Genomic DNA, 16497 nt, shown 5'->3' on the forward strand with positions numbered 1-16497 from the left:
GAATGTTTTACTTTAACTTAGAATATCCAGAATATCAAGAGTCTCAATGAGCTTCCCTCTAGGATTGAATTTTTTGTTTTTTGTTTTTTATGGTTTTTCAAGACAGGGTTTCTCTGTGCAGCTTTGTGCCTTTCCTGGAACTCACTTTGGAGACTAGGCTGGCCTCGAACTCACAAAGATCCACCTGCCTCTGCCTCCCAAGTGTTGGGATTAAAGGCATGCACCATCAACACCCGGCTAGGATTGAATGTTTTATCTCAGAAAAAAAAAACTGCTATACAACAAATAAGTAAGAAGTAGCATCTCATTGTGATATGGGTTTGCATTTCTTTATGATTAGTGATGTTGACAATCTTTTCATATGTTTATTGGCCATTTGTATGTCTTCTTCAAATAAATGTCTGTTAAAACCCTTTGCTCATTTTAAACTTGAACTTTTTGATGTTGTTGAATTGTAGAAGTCCTTTATATATTTTTGATATTAATCTCTTATCAGATATATAATTTGCAAATATTTCCTTTCATTCTGTGCATTGTTTTTTACCTCTGTTGATTGTATTCTTTGATGGACTGGAATCTCTCCCCTTTCCTCCTCCTCCTGCTCCTCCTCTGCTTCCTCCACTTCTACTTTTGACTGTCACATTTGCTGCTTCTGATTTCTGTCCTTCATGTTGCTGCTAAGACTATTGTAGTTGGTATTTGTTTACTGGAAAATGTGGTTACCAGCAATTGCATTTCCTCTAAAGACAGGTCATATAAAGAAATAAAGTTAGATTGTTTTTTTCAAATTGTGTATTTTATACAATGAAAATTCACTGAGGCCATTCCATCCATTCATCCAACCTTCCATCATACAAGCAACATGCATACTGGGTGCTGGGAACACAGAGATGAACAAGCAAAGCTTGACCTGTGCAGTCACAGCTTGTCTTCCTCTGTGATGCTTCCAAGCCCTTGCCTGGGTGTCTGGGAGATTTGTGCTTCTGAATTCCTATCTCTGGAAGCACTCTCCCATCGTCATTATTGTGGTGTTTGGAATTGTTTCTGCATTCACCTTATCCCTAACTAGGAGCTGCCTATTGCGTCTTACACATCTTTGTGCACGGAAGTGGAGTGTGCTGATCCCTTGTAGATATGCCATGAATGAAGGGTACATGGCAGGACCTGCACGTGATGCCATGGCTCCACCTCAGGGCCTCTTCTGGTCCTGGTGGTCTTTCCCCTCCCCTCCCATCTTCTCCCCTCCCTCCCCTCTCCCCCCTCCCCTCTCTCTCCTCTTCCTTCCCCTCCCCCTTTCCTCCTCCTCCTCCTCCTCCTCCTCCTCCTCCTCCTCCTCCTCCTCTTCTTCTCCCTCTCACCACCCCAATACAAACCTAAGGCTTCCCTTGTGGTCCTCTTCTTTTTAAAGTTGCATGCAACTTCTCTTGCTTTAGGGTTTTCCTCTCTCACATTGACTTTAAATTGTTAACTAGCTACTTCTCACTATTTCCTCAAACTGTATATTGCTACTTAATGAGGCACATCCCTCTTGGTAAGGTACAGTATACAGAGAGGTACATGTGTGGAACTGTTAGGCACAGCAGTAAGCTATAGCTGTGTCTATATAGGACGAGGGGTGGGAAATGGGATCATAGTGTCAGCCAGATCCATAGCACAAACATCCTTACATGACCTGGCAAGGACTTTGAACTCTGCACCCTAGCTAGTTGAGATTGCTTATGGAACTTTCTTTTTTTAATTTATTATTATTTTTTATGTGCATTCATGTCTTGCCTGCATACATATATCTGTGTGAGGATGTTGGATCCCTGGGAACTAGAGTTACAGACAGTTGTGAGCTGCCATGTGGGTGATGGGAATTAAACCTGGCTCCTCTGGAAGAGTAGTATGTGCTCTTAACTGCTGAGCCATCTCTCCAGCCCTGCTTATAGATTTTAATAGGAGCACTGGGACCAATTGCATGGTCACATATGGTGTCTTGGCTGCCAGTGGGCCCTGGAGCCTCATGTGTATTCGTTTGTTCTGATGGAAGTAGGAGGGTCTTAGTAAGCATTCTGTTTCCTCTGCAGGTTTCTGGGTGGAGCGCACCCCTGTGCATGAGGCAGCTCAGCGGGGCGAGAGCCTACAGCTTCAGCAGCTGATTGAGAGTGGGGCATGTGTTAATCAGGTCACCGTGGACTCCATCACACCCCTTCATGCGGCCAGTCTGCAGGGCCAGGCCCAGTGTGTGCAGCTGCTGCTGGCAGCTGGTGCCCAGGTGGGTGACCACATGGGACTGACAGCTACCTAGTTGCAGCTGTGGGAGTGGGTGGGCCAGGCTCAGGAGAGCACTAGAGAGAAGAAAAGACTCTAAGCTCATGCAAACATGGATAGACAGGGTGCTCTAGGTTGCTGAAAGCCATGGGAGGAGGTGGGATGGTTGCTGTGGACCAGAGCAGGGAAGTGTTTATGGATGGGGCAGTTTTTTTCAAAGTGGTTTAGTATCACTCTGCTCTGAGATGGTCAGGGAAGAGCAGGGCAGCCATGGACCAGGCACAGACTCTCTGGGAGCAGTTGGGCTTGGGCTGAACAGTTGCTGCGTAGGTTCAACCAACAGAATTCTGGATTCCAAGTTACCCAAGTGAGGTGCTGGTAAAACAACTGGCTTAGGGCCAGGGAACGAAAGTAAAAGAACAAACTTCTGACCTGGCTGCCTTCGCCGCATGCGTAGTTCACAGCACAGTTAGTTTTAGCTGCCGGTGGTTTCCATTCTGCAGGCTGTCTGCCTGCTTAGCGGAGCTGTCAGGATCTGCACCATCCCCTGTGCTGGTGCTTATAAAGAATATCAGGCTCTGGTCTCGGAGCTCACCAGATGAGAGCAGAGCGAAGGCAACGCACTGTTTACTCATCCCCAAAGCTTGGAATTGACCAAGTTTCACAGTTTTCAGTGTGTAACCACGTAGAAGCCAAACTTAGATAAATTCTAAGTGTGTTTTCCCTGCCCAGGGAGCTGCCTTCTTCTTGGCCTGTGATTTGTCACACAAGATGAGGCATGCTAAGCAGTATGGAGCACTTTTATTTTTTTTTGTAGCCAAAGCTTGAGTTAAAACCCATCTTGATACCCATTTCTCCAGCTTGCAACCTCAGCTTCTCCTTTCTGCCCTATGTTTATTATTTGCCTGGGGTGGTAGTGAGGGTGAGGCTGGGTTTTATCCTGCCCTGGGAGGGAGGGCCAAACCTTCAGTGAGGGACTTCTAGACTTAAGAGACTCCTGCGCATTCCTGCCTCCAGTCCACGTGTCTTTCGCTTTGAACTCCCTTGCCTGGCTTGGCGCATAGTGGCAAACTGGTCATTTTAAGACATCGCCTTTGCGAAGATGAATCAGTATGAAGATTACAAGCTTCATCACATTCATTCACTTCACCCTTTGACGTTGGTTTCTTCTGTTGTTTGAGGTGGATGCCCGCAACATTGATGGCAGCACCCCCCTCTGCGATGCCTGTGCCTCAGGCAGCATCGAGTGTGTGAAGCTCTTGCTGTCCTATGGGGCGAAGGTCAACCCGCCTTTGTACACAGCATCCCCGCTCCACGAGGCCTGCATGAGTGGTGAGTCTATGTGTCAGGGACCATTGAAATGGCCCGGGATGAAGCACTTAGAGCACAAAGGAGGCTGGTGGCCTGTACGGATGCGGGGAGGGACCAGTAGGATCTCTCGGTTCTTGTCTTCTTGAAGAAAAGAATTCAGTCAAGAAACATAGTTTAAGCAGAAGTATATTTATCAAAGCTAAGCAAAACAAACACTCCATGGAAAGATTGGAATGGGCTATTGCAAGGTGTGAGCAGCCCACAGAATTCTGAGTTATGGGTCATAAAGAAGTTTTTATGAACATTTGTAAGGTAGGGAGCATATTCTCCTCCTACATTATAGTGGACCAGACTTTCCACTTTAGAGTAGGTATTTCTTAGAGTATTTCTGATACTATAAGAAAACAAACCCCACAAAAGGAGAGGTGTATGTCAAAAACCTCAATGCCAGCGGTATTAATGATGTCAGGCTTGGGGATGTGGACCCTTCATTAACGTGCATGTGTGGGGAAAGGCCTCGGTGCCTTCATTACTGATACACTGGGAACAACCTAACTGAAGCTTCGATGATGCCTCTCCACATGGGATACTTGACCATCAGGAGACACAGCTGCTAAGATGTACGTGGTTACCTCCCATCTAACTCCTTGCCCACCCAATAGCAAGTAGGATTTGATCTGAGGGAAAGGTGCAAAAATGAGATAAGAAGTGACTCAGGCTAAGCTGGGAACAATGGCACTGACTGCAAAGAATTTATCTAGGAGCAGGGACCTCTGGGAAAGGGACTGACTTTGTGCTGGTTGTAATGTTAAGATGAGCATGGCTAGCAGTAGGTGTAGGTTTTAGGGATGGGGATGGTTACTGGGTAGCTATCAGCAATAAGAAGGTAATTAAGTGATATGGGAAGATGGATGCCCGGCGGTGGTGGCACATGCCTTTAATCCTGGCACTCAGGAGGCAGAGGCAGGGTCTACAGAGTGAGCTCCAGGACAGCCAAGGCTACACAGAAAAACCCTGTCTAAAAAAAAAAAAAAAAAAAAAAACACACAGCAGCAACAACAAACAAACAAAAACAAAAGCAAAAAAAAAAGAAAGAAAGAAAGAAAGAAAGAAAGAAAGAAAGAAAGAAAGAAAGAAAGAAAGAAAGAAAGAAAGAAAGAAAGAAAGAGAAGATGGAGTCTGTGGCAGAATCTTCTTGGAAAGGAGAGAAACGCCCCCCCCCCCATCCAAACTGGCTCTGAAGACAGGAGGAACAGGAAGAGGCCCAAAGAGGTGCCAGAGAAAAGAGATTGGCAGGATGCCAGCAGCTATGTGTGTTTTCTATAGCCTGGATGTTCCCCAGGAACTTGGAGATGAGGATCAGGATAGTCTTTGATCCCTGTGTCCAAGTGGTTTCCATGTCTTCTGTACTCAGCAGGGAAGCGGCTGTGACCCATTCCTTTTACTACCAAGTGAACTCCTGAGGGGAGAGATGTCTTTGTATTCTTCTAGGGCCATGCAGAATTACCAACCACTTTGTATGTTGACGTACGTGGGGGACCAGCTGGGAGACTGGTTCCCACATTTTACCCCAGGGTACTCTTGAGGAGAGGGATAAGAGATATATAGACAGAAGGATAGAGGGGAGAGAAACAGAAACACAGGATAGCCTCAGGAGAGCCTAGATCCTTATCCACGTGCCCCCTCCTGTCTCTTCTAAAGGGCTATTTATAGGAATGCCAAGGGGTGGGGCAAAAGACCTTCCACAGCACAGCTAAGTGCAGATCATCCAGTCACCTAGAAACCATGGACATGGTCAAGCAATCCTCTAATGCAGCTCTGCTGGGTAAAGCAAGCTCAGATCTCACTAGGAAACCTTTGTGGGCCTCCACAGAAATATAGGCTGCTTACCCTCTGTTCCTTGCAGGACCAGCTTTTCAGCTGCTGTTTGTTCTGGTTACCATCTCCAGTATACGTATTCATGAACATTTCCATCTTTCTCCATTTCTTTTAAGGGAGTTCTGAATGTGTGAGGCTTCTTATTGACGTTGGGGCCAATCTGGAAGCTCACGATTGCCACTTCGGGACCCCTCTACATGTTGCCTGTGCACGAGAGCATTTGGACTGTGTCAAAGTGTTACTCAATGCAGGTATGCTGCTGTTTACCCAAACTAGTATTCACCTGAGTGGATGACTTACCTGCGCTTTGCTAGCAGAGGTCTGGGTAGTGGACAGACAGGAAAGGGCTTGAAATTGGTTCTCCTACTCCTCGGAGAGACCTTGTGCCTTAGCCTCTGTATCTATAGAACTAGAAAAAGAAAACCTATTTTTCCAGGTGTTGGGAATATTCTCAATAATGTTTCTGCAATGTCTGGTATACAGTCAACACTTAGTAAATGCATGTGACTACTTTATTATGTGTGTGTGTGTGTGTGTGTGTGTGTGTGTGTGTGTGTGTGTGTGTTGTACGTGCACCAGAGGGGGATATCAGATGTCCTGCTCTACCACTCTCTGCTCTGCCTTACTCCCTTTAGACAGGGTCTCACTGAATTTCAAGATAGGCTGGCAGCCAGCAAGCCTCAGTGATCCTCCTCTCTCTACCCCTCCCAGAACATGGTCACAGGCCACAGAGCCGTGCTTTTTATACGGGGCCTGGAGATTTGAACTCAGGTCCTCTTGTTTGCACAGCAAGTACTCCTGCTTGATGAGCTATCCCCTCAGGCCCGTGAATGGTTATTTTTAGTGAACACAGGCAGCTGTCCAGAATGTCTGCCTGATGAGGTTTTCTGTCTGAATCTGAGTCAGAGGTATAATGGGAAATGGGGTTGGCGGCACATAGGAGAATGGAGCACGTATAATCTGGCTTGTGGTGGGTGTTTGAAAAAGTTCCCTGCAGAGAGATTCCCAAAGTGAACAGAAGGTCTACACATGTTTGGGATAGATGAAGTCTTTTTGTTTTTCTGAATACTTAAATCTTTGGCTGGTTGACTCCACGAATACAGAATCCAACCGCACCTAGATGGCTGTTGGAATGAAGAAGCCAATTACAACTGGGTGAACAATGAAGGTCGTTTTTGGTTCATGTGACAAAATGTGAGAAGTGTAGCAGAAGTATAGTCATTTTGATCTCATGGTTCAAGTGTCATTATGCCGTTGAATTTGAAATCTGCTTTTCTTAGTGTTAGCTATTTGCTATGGTAGTGGATAAATGGATGCAGCTGATACAAGCTGTGTGTGTGTGTGTGTGTGTGTGTGTGTGTGAGAGAGAGAGAGAGAGAGAGAGAGAGAGAGAGAGAGAGAGAGAGAGAGAGAGAGAGAGAGAGAAGGAGGGAGAGACACATGTATGTGAGTGCCTGCAGAGGCCAGAAGAAGGCATCAAATCCCTGGAGCTGGAGTTACAGGCAGTTGTGAGAACAGCCTCTCTCAGCCCTTCAGCCCTTTACATTTTAAGGCTCTCTCTTAGCTTTTTCAGAAGAGTGAAGAGTCTCCCTCTCTGGGTCACTAGCGTACCTCCCCCAATGCTCCATTGACTTAAATGAGGCCTTGTGTTCAAACCTGAACCCTCTAGTCCAGATTTGTCAAATTTTGATTGGGTGACTTGAACCAATTACTATGGTAGAAGGAAAGGGATTGTACCAATCAGAGCCCATCCCGGAGCTGAGGGTAGGTCTGTCCACTCACCACACCCCAATTCCCAATAGTTTTTAAAGGGAAATTTCTATATATCCAGGAAATTGAGGATGAGTAGAATTTCGGGCCGGGGGCATCTCCTTTCTCCATGGAGGCAATTAAGCATTAAGAAAAGATGCAGTCTGGGCAGAATGTACCAGAAAAGCAGAAAAGAGGGTCCTGAGCCCTGATCCAAACAGGAACTGAAGACAGGAGGAGTCAGGAAGAGGTAGACCAGAAGCCACTTTAATTTCTCATGGGCTCCCTCCACAGGATTGTCTTTTAAATTTTTTCCCTTTGAACTACTTTCTCATTGTAAAGAATTTCCAACCTCTGTAGAAGCAGAGTGAGATAGCATAGTCCTAGGTACTCACACATGGAATCTTACATAAGCAATGAGATTTTATACTTCGGAGGCCGTGTCATAGGCCTGTTGGAGATCCCAAGGAGAGCCCCATTCTACATCTCCAGAAAACATACAGTAGCTGCTTCTGCAGTGACATCAGAGGTCCTGGCTCTGCTGGAGGTGCTGAGCTATATATGGAGTGGTCTTACTGGACTGTGCAGGTGAACAGAGGCGGTTGCTCCTTTTCTTTTTGTAGAGAGGCTGAGTTAAGGAACTAGATTCTGTTTCCAGAGGAAGAGAACTGGTGAGGATCAGAGTCCAGTTATTACAGTTACGTAATTTTTCATCTGATCACTAACAGTAAATATTTAACTCTTCTGGAAGCGTCCAGAACTGGATAGTTAAGGATTATTTGCACTTCCATCTCCTTGGCAAAGCCCATGTGACTGTGTATTGAGTCATTCGTGCTGAGGTCCCAGGATTGTGGCTGTTCTCAGCTGTGTGCTAGGGTGTGTTGGGGTGAGCCTCATTTCACTGGTTTCTCTTTTCCTCCAAATCACATTAATCCTATTTTGTTTTGAAGTTAGGATTTTGGTAATGAGCTAGCTTTGACCCCTTTTTCTGAAGCATGAAATTGACAGTTAATGCCTAGAAGGTGCTTTACCACCTCCCACCACTTGGCCACTGTGCCTCAAAGTCACACCCTTCTGACATCCTTCCCTCCCTCTCCTTCTGTTCCTGCTCCAGCCTTCTAATGAAAATTTCCCTGTGTTGGTCATATCTCACATTCTGCTTCCATTGAGCCCTAACTTGAACCCATGCATATTCCTGTGCACAGACTTGGTCTGGTGTTTCCAGTCGGCTTCCTTCCTTTACCCTCCTTCCTTTCTTTCCGTGTTTTTGTTCTTTAATTTAACTTTTTATTTTATGTTCACCGGTGTCAGGGTGTCAGACCCCCTGGAACTGGAGTTACAAACAGTTGTGAGTTGCCATGTGGGTGCTGGGAATCTGGGAACTGAACCCCGGTCCTCTGGAAGAGCAGCCAGTGCTCTTAGCCGCTGAGCTGTCTCTCCAGCCCTGCTCCTTCCTTTCTAACCAATCAAATGATGCCAAGCACACATTATGGAAAAACTTTATTGTTGACTTTGGGAAGGCCACTTTGAAAGAGTCACTCATGGTCCAAGGCCTTATCTCAGGAGCCAAGGTAGCAAACAGCAAGGAAGGAGGGGTGTATGTTCCAGCTCTTTCCTGCTTCCTCTTTCTCTCCGACCTTGAGGGTGTTTTGCTTCCTTGTGTCTTTTTCTCCATTGTTAAAATTGAGATAATCACATTCCTTCCTGGTTGGCAAGAATATTGTAAGAATCAATATGAGAAAGCCACTTGGATTTTAGATTCTGTGATCTTTACAATTTAGCTTTCATTACAAATTGTGTATCTAGCATTAAAATTTATTTTTGCATGATGATTGCAACAGTCTAAAAATTATTTACTCCTATAAGCAAGTATTAAAAGAAAACCGTCTGAGGTAAGAGAGTGATCGGATTGCAGGGCAAGTTTTCCTTGACTTCCTTTTCATTCCATTTTGTAATTCCTGTGGTGATTCAAACCTTCTCCTTCAGGGAGTCAGCAGGCAGTCCTCCTGACCTGAGCTTTCTCCATCCCAGGAGGAGTGGAGAGTGTTTCAGGATCACACCGTGCTCATTGTAATGAGTACAGCTCATAATTCCAGAGGAGTAAACACACACATTTTAAAGCAGAAAGCTGGGCTTTTCCAACAATGTTTCGAGTAGCAGAAATAGCTCAGAAAATGCTCATTAAAACAGTGGCATGTTGCTGGCATAGCCGTGGTTTTACCACCGTGGTTTGAAACTGTAATTTGGGGAATTTTTTTTTTTTTTTTGGTTTTTCGAGACAGGGTTTCTCTGTTGCTTTGGAGCCTGTCCTGGACTAGCTCTGTAGATCAGGCTGGCCTCGAACTCGCAGAGATCCGCCTGCCTCTGCCTTCCGAGTGCTGGGATTACAGGTGTGCGCCACCACCGCCCGGCTAATTTGGGGAATTTATTGATGCTAAGATATTTGCTTGGTTTCTTTAAAATAATTTTATCCTTTCCAATTAATTGTTATCTATTAATTCTTTACTGGTTCAGGAGGAGACTTCAAAGAAGTTAACATCTTCTAAACAAATTCTGAGGCCTTCTAAAATCCATTATATAGAACCTGTGATTGCTATGTGTTAAGGAGGACATTTCACAGAGACCATTTGTAATAAAAAAAATTTAACTTTTAAACATTTACCTTAAATTTTTATTTATTGTGATTATATGCATGAGTTCAGGTATGCATGCCATAGCACATTCGTGTGATCAGAGAACAGCTTTGTAGAGTTGGTTCTTTCCTTCTCGCTTTTTGTGGGTTCTGGGGATTGAGTTCATTTTCCAGGCTTGTGCTGAGCCATCTTGTGAGCCTAAGTCTTTATTTTTTAATGTATTTTAAAATGCTATATTTTCTTACTAAATCTTTGAATCTTTCTGTATGCCCCAGCTTAGTTCACAGCTAACCTTCAAGCACATTATCTGTTTCCCCTCTATCTCTCCAAGTGTATAAAAGAATATATTTAAGGAATATTCATTCTTTCATCCAACCTGTTACTTTTTGAGTTCATGGTGCCCATTGTAGAGCAGCTGTGTCCATTGGTGTGTCTGTGTCCAAGTATAGGCTGCAGCATTTGGGTGACTCAGGATCAGCCTCTAGAAATCTAGGGACCTATGAGGACATACTATAGGGCACCTTAGAACAGACATTTGGCCCATAAGAAGTCTTTTATTTTGCTTTTTTGGGGGGTAATATATATATTATTGCTGCCCTCACTTTCATAAGGAAAAATAATTATTACTATTGGATTTTGAGAAGGTACAGTAGAGTCTGTCCTGATTTTGTTGTCTGGGCGGGGATTGTTTTGTGTTCTGCCAAAGGGTGATGTGTAGGTTGGTCTTCCTCTTGGTTCCATGTTCTCCCTTTGGTGACAGACATTCTCTGCTCTGGCCCCCCAGGGGCCAATGTGAACGCAGCAAAACTTCATGAGACTGCCCTTCATCATGCGGCCAAGGTAAAGAACGTTGACCTCATCGAGATGCTCATAGAGTTTGGAGGCAACATCTACGCCCGGGACAACCGGGGGAAGAAGCCCTCGGACTACACGTGGAGCAGCAGCGCCCCAGCCAAGTGCTTTGAATACTATGAAAGTGAGCCAGGCTCTGTTGTGCAAATATTCCCATATCCCAGTGTCTTAGTTAGGGTTTCCATTGCTGTGACGGAATACCAGGACCAAAAAGCAAGTTGGGGGAGCAAAAGGTTTATTTGGCTTCTACTTCTATATTGCTGTTCATCATCCAAAGAAGTCAGGAGAGAAACTCAAACAGGGCAGGATCCTGGAGGCAAGAGATGATGCAGAGGCCATGGAGGGGAGCTGCTCACTGGCTTGCTTCCCTGGGCTGGCTCAACCTGCTTTCTTATAGAAGCCAAGGCCACCAGCCCAGGGATGGCACCACCCACCATGTACTGAGCCCTCCCTCACTGCCCAGTAATTAAGGAAATGCCTTATAGCTGGATCTCATGAAGGCATTTCCTCAACTGAGGCTCCTTCCTCTCTGATGACTCTGGCTTGTGTCAAGTTGACACAAACCCAGCCAATATACTCAGGCTGCCAGGAATCACCATCATTCAAATTGGGCCCCCAGTTTGCTAGTTCTCCTTGAATTTGTGCTGACCTCTTTGAATCAAGTCCTGAGCTCCTGTCCTTGGTCACTAGGGTGTACTAGGGGTACTTCTGTCTCTAAGGACTGTTTTGTCCTGAAGCACCAGCTCTTGCTGTATTCCTGTGGCATGTGACCCCACGGAGGAAGGAAGCCTGTAGTAGCATGAACAGGCTGCTAGCTCTTTCCCTGGCATAAACCCCTTACTCAGCCTCATTTGTGACAAGTGAGCCTCTTAGCCACAAATTAGTTGTTTGCTGATAAGTCTCTTTGCCAAATAGTAAGTAGCAAGACAAACCAACAATCCCTCCAACAAAACAAGAGACCCCTGTCTTGAAAGACCCAACCCCACAAATGGATCCCTGTGGATACCACCAGAACCTTATTCCCTGGCTTCATTCCTCGGGTCCCTGGCTATCTGACCTTCCAGAGATGACACAGGATCCATTCTAATTCTAGGGGGAAAGGGAGGCTCTTTTGGTTCTGCCTTAGCACTCATTAGACCACAGGATGTGCTTCTTCTAGAAATTATCCTGATGAATTTCCTTGATCTTTCTTTCCAGAGACACCTCTTACCCTCTCCCAGCTCTGCAGGGTGAGCTTGAGGAAGGCCACTGGCGTTCGAGGGCTAGAGAAAGTCGCCAAGTTAAACATCCCTCCACGGCTCATCGACTACCTTTCCTACAATTGAGCTGCAAGCAGGTGGCTGGAAAGGCTTGTGACTTGCCTGGCTATTACCTTGCTGTGCCTAGCCTTGGGCCCTAAAGAGTTCTGTCTCTTTCTCTGAAACACTATTGTTGCTGTAGATAGATTGACGCTCCTCCATGTTCTTTTTGGCTGTCCTTTTTGATGTCTTCTGAACCCTGGAGAAGATCTCTGAAGCACCAGGTGGCCAGTGTCTGACATCACAGTTGTGGATGTAACCCTTGCTAGTCTTCTGGAACTAATGTTGTCATTCTAGGCTGGGCTCAGTTCTCCAGGTTTCCTCTTGTCACTGACCTCCCTCTAAGGCACTCAAGACAGACAGTTCAAGGTGCACAGGGAATACTGGGGACTCAGGACACTGATGTTGATTTTCCTATATCTGGGTGCATGCCACAGAAGCATCAGCTTCTAAGCACCTGACTTTGTGGCCTAGGATGACCATTCTGCTGACATCTTGCCACTCGGACAGTTTTTCTGGGGCAGCAGCCTGCACTTTCCAAGGTCTGCCTGCACCCAGGTATATCACTCAGGGGCTTTACAGATCAGAGTGGGGAAGGTTCAGTCTTTGTATCCCTCCATCTAGCAGTGTTTCTTGGAATAATTGTCTCCAATATTAGGACCCAACTCTTTTTAAAAAGTTTATGTTGGGAACTAGAGAGATAGCTCAGGACCAGAGTTCAGTTCCCAGCATCCACATCAGGCAGCTCACAGTGACCTATTACTTCAGCTCCAGGGGATCCGACACCCTCTTCCGGCCTCCTCAAGTATTCACACACACACACACACACACACACACACACACACACACACACACACACAGAGACAGAGAGACAGAGAGACAGAGAGACAGAGACAGAGACATAATTAAAAATGAAATTTTTTAAAAAGTTTATGTTGAAAAATCTTTAGAATATATATATAGTATATGTATATATCTCTCTATATATGCATATATATATGTTGTAACAAGATTTGTAAAGAGCCATGCAGACAATAAAAATAATAGGTAATATGAAGGCCTGGTGGCATGTATTCCCACAGATAGCCATTTCCATTGTAAAGGGCTGTTAGAAGACTTTTTTTGAGACAGGGTCTCACCATTTGACTATGGCTGGCCTGAAACTTGCTATGTGGATCAGGTTGGCCTTGAACTCATAGAGATCCACCTGCCTTTGCCCCCTGAGTGCTGTGATTAAAGTCTTGCACCACCATGCCTAGCTGTTTGAAGACTTGGAATTGTTTTTCATTTGTTTCTCTATTTGCCAAATGGAGACTTCACCCACCCTTTTAATTCCTTGAAGCTACAAAACTAGTAAAGTACAATGGCAACACCTCAGCACCCATGAATTCATTTTTCTTGCAGATGCTTCTGGAATATCTGTCATGCGTAAGACATCAGTGCAAGACTTGAATCAGATGGGAACGAGATTCATCAGCCAAGGCAGGAAAGGAAAGTGGGCACAATCGCTTCCTATAGTAATAAAAATGAGTCCTATATTATGGGTGAAACATTAAGTCTTGCATTCAGACTGAATTTTCCTGATTAACATTCTATATCTTAATAATACAATAATACAACAGGGAGAACTAGAGAATTCTATACCAAGAACTAGTCATTCTATACCAAGAAAAGCCGGTTTCTTTCAGTTATAGTCTTAGGTACAAGTTTTAAATAAATCCATGTTTCTGCATGTAATAGTAATAACAATGACTTTAAAAGGGCATTGGATTCTGCCTCTCTCATCTTTGTAACAGAATCTTGCCTCTAGCAATAAAACCCAACAGCAGCTCCATCCAGTTTATCTTTTGGTATAGAATAAGGTTTCTTCACCATTATTACCCAATAAAAGTGGTTGAATGAAGTCTGTCCTTGTGTCTTATTTTCAAGGACAGATATGCTAAGATGGGCTTCATCCTATGAAAGTGGAGTAAGGCCACTCCCTGTCCCAGGGACCTGATAACTAGCATTTTGGGTCCTTGACCACTCTTTCTTTTTTCAAGACAGGGCCTCACTGTGTAACTCTGGCCATCCTACGTAGACCAGGCTGGCCTCAAACTCAACAGAGACTCACCTGCCTCTGCCTTCCAAGTGCTGGGGTTAAAGGCACATGTCATCACGCCTGGCTCCTTGTCCACTATTACACAGAACTGTGATGATAAAAAAGTTTCTTTGCTTCTCTGAGCCTGACTTGTCTCAGTTGCGGTAACAGGTCAGGCTTGGATCACTAAGATGATCCTAACCAACCACTGACGGATTTCTTTACTCTAAGTGAGGAAATGAGATCCATTATCTTGGTAGGTTTTTGTGGGGCTGAAGCTAGGTGACTGAAGGATGCTTTGGTAAGCCTAAAGTGCTCAAGTGTGAAAGGTACATGGTTATGGCTGATCTCTGGTTTTGTTGACGTTTGTAGATCTTTCGCCTGTCTAAATCATTCTCTTCTGACTTTGGGAAGGTGCCATATCTTTTAGGGGGTCTGTTGACATCTTAAAACTCGATGTGCAGTTGAAAGTTTGGAAAAGATATTTGTAATATATAAAATAAGTAACATAATCAAAAATATAAAACTAGCTGTACATGGTATGTAGTTAGGTTTTTTTTTGTTAGTTTGTTTTTTTTACTCTTTGGGGGCCCTCTCCGAGCTCCCAAATAAATACATGGAGACTTATTCTTACTTATGAATGCCTGGCCTTAGCTTGGCTTGTTTCTAGCCAGCTTTTCTAAGTTAAATTATCCCCTTTCTCTTTAACTACATTTTGTCTCTTGGCTTTTTACCTTGAATCTATATATCTTTCTTTCCTTCTTACTCTGCGGCTGGCTGTGTGACTGGCCCCTGTCGTCCTCCTCTCCTTTTCTTGCTCCTCCCCTGCTCTTCTCTAGATTTCTCCTTCTATTTATTATCTCTGTATGCCAGCCCCACCTATCCTTTCTCCTGGCTAGCTATTGGCCATTCAGCTCTTTATTAGACCAATCAGGTGTTTTAGGCAGACAAAATAACACAGCTTCACAGAGTTAAACAAGTGCAACATAAAAGAATGCAACACATCTTTTCATCATTAAACAAATGTTCCACAGCATAAACAAATGTAACACATCTTAAACTAATAATCCCACAATAGTGGTACACACTTTTAATCCCAACACAGGAGGCAGAAGCAGGAGGAACTCTTTGAATTTGAAGCCAGCCTACATAGCAAGTTCCAGGACAGCCAAGGCTACATAGTAAAATTCTATCTCAACACACACACACACACACACACACACACACACACACACACACACACACACACAAAGAGAGACAGAGAGGGGGAGATGGGGAAAGAGAGGTTACCAATGGGTTTCAGTGTTTTTTCTTTCTTTCTTTTTTATTTTTATTGTATGTGTATGAATGCTTTGCCTGCATATATATCTGTGCACTGCCTGTGTGCTGGGTGCCCCTGGAGGCTAGAAGAGGGTGTCAGATCTCCTAGAATTGGAGTTACAGATGGTTGTGAGCCATCGTATGGATATTGGGAATCAAACTCAGGTCCTCTGGAACAGCATCCAGTGCTCTTAACCGCTGAGCCAAATCTCCAGCTCTTCTTCAGAAAAAGCTAATGCATAGAGAAGCATGATCAATAGGCAAAATACCTTTTTTTTCCTTAGAAAAAGAATTACAAAGGAGAGAACTGTATGATTATTAATAACTGGATTCTCTGTGCTGTGAAACAGTTGTTTGGATCATGTGATCTCTGTTCCTCTATAGGCATTGACCTTTATTTTGGACCTACTCGTAGATAAACTAAACCTTGCGGCACTGGCTGTGCTGCTTGGCTCACACATTTGCTCTCATCTCCTCTGAAGGAAATCGCTGGATAAAACACCACTCAGGGTTCAGCCCTACTGCTCCTACATGGCTCACCCCTTAGATGATGACAAGCCTTCTGTTTTAGAGGTGCCATGCACAAAGTCCCCATCTTCAAGACCTGCCTTTGGAGAGATTAAAAAAAAGTAATGCTTCTAAGTAAGGGACCATTCTGCAGTTGCATCTGCTCTTCCAGCATGTGCTGTGCAGGCTGCTAGACACCCCCATTCTTGAGTGCTTCCTGGTCTCTGCAGGTTTGAGGCATGAGGCTGGAGGGGAAAAAAGGGTGCTGATGGATCCAAGAAACTGTATCTGGGTGCCTTATAGTCTTCCAGGTAAGGCCTTATCTTTTCCTGTACCTCTGAAATGCTACCTACAATAATCCATCCAACTTCTAGGTAAGTCTTTGGAGAATTCGGAAATCATTTGTAACAAAAAGAATACCTTGGCATGCTTGGTTCTTCCCTGGGTTGCTTAGTTTAAAAGTAAACATTCTTCTGGGGGTGATACCCTTCCCTTTTGAGCAGTGAAATTCCTTTATTCACCAAAGCGAGCATAAAAATGGGTCTGAGAACAAAGCCCTCTAGCTCACTCATATTGCAAGCAGCTGAGCTGGCCCACAGGCTAAGGCTGTACCACA

At 44.6% G+C, this 16497-nt stretch overlaps 1 protein-coding gene across 5 annotated transcripts in view; it reads left to right on the forward strand.

Moving 5' to 3' along the window:
• Asb13 (ankyrin repeat and SOCS box containing 13) overlaps positions 1–13877 on the forward strand; it is a 31582-nt gene extending 17705 nt beyond the window's left edge. For 2 of the 5 annotated variants that reach the window (XM_042278173.2, XM_016008490.3), the window contains exons 2-7: positions 2070–2257; positions 3435–3585; positions 5559–5693; positions 10609–10800; positions 11874–12012; positions 13379–13877. In XM_042278173.2, coding sequence (XP_042134107.1) covers positions 2070–2257; positions 3435–3585; positions 5559–5693; positions 10609–10800; positions 11874–12001 — 794 coding nt within the window. In that variant the 3' untranslated portion in view covers positions 12002–12012; positions 13379–13877. Of the gene's footprint in view, positions 1–2069; positions 2258–3434; positions 3586–5558; positions 5694–10608; positions 10801–11873 lie in introns of all 5 variants that reach the window. The other 3 variants (XR_001580069.3, XM_016008492.3, XM_006990197.4) reach the window with 3 other exon arrangements.
• The last annotated feature ends 2620 nt before the right edge of the window (positions 13878–16497 follow it).

Source organism: Peromyscus maniculatus, chromosome 5, assembly GCF_049852395.1.
Source record: "Peromyscus maniculatus bairdii isolate BWxNUB_F1_BW_parent chromosome 5, HU_Pman_BW_mat_3.1, whole genome shotgun sequence".
Classification (NCBI taxonomy): Eukaryota; Metazoa; Chordata; class Mammalia; order Rodentia; family Cricetidae; genus Peromyscus; species Peromyscus maniculatus.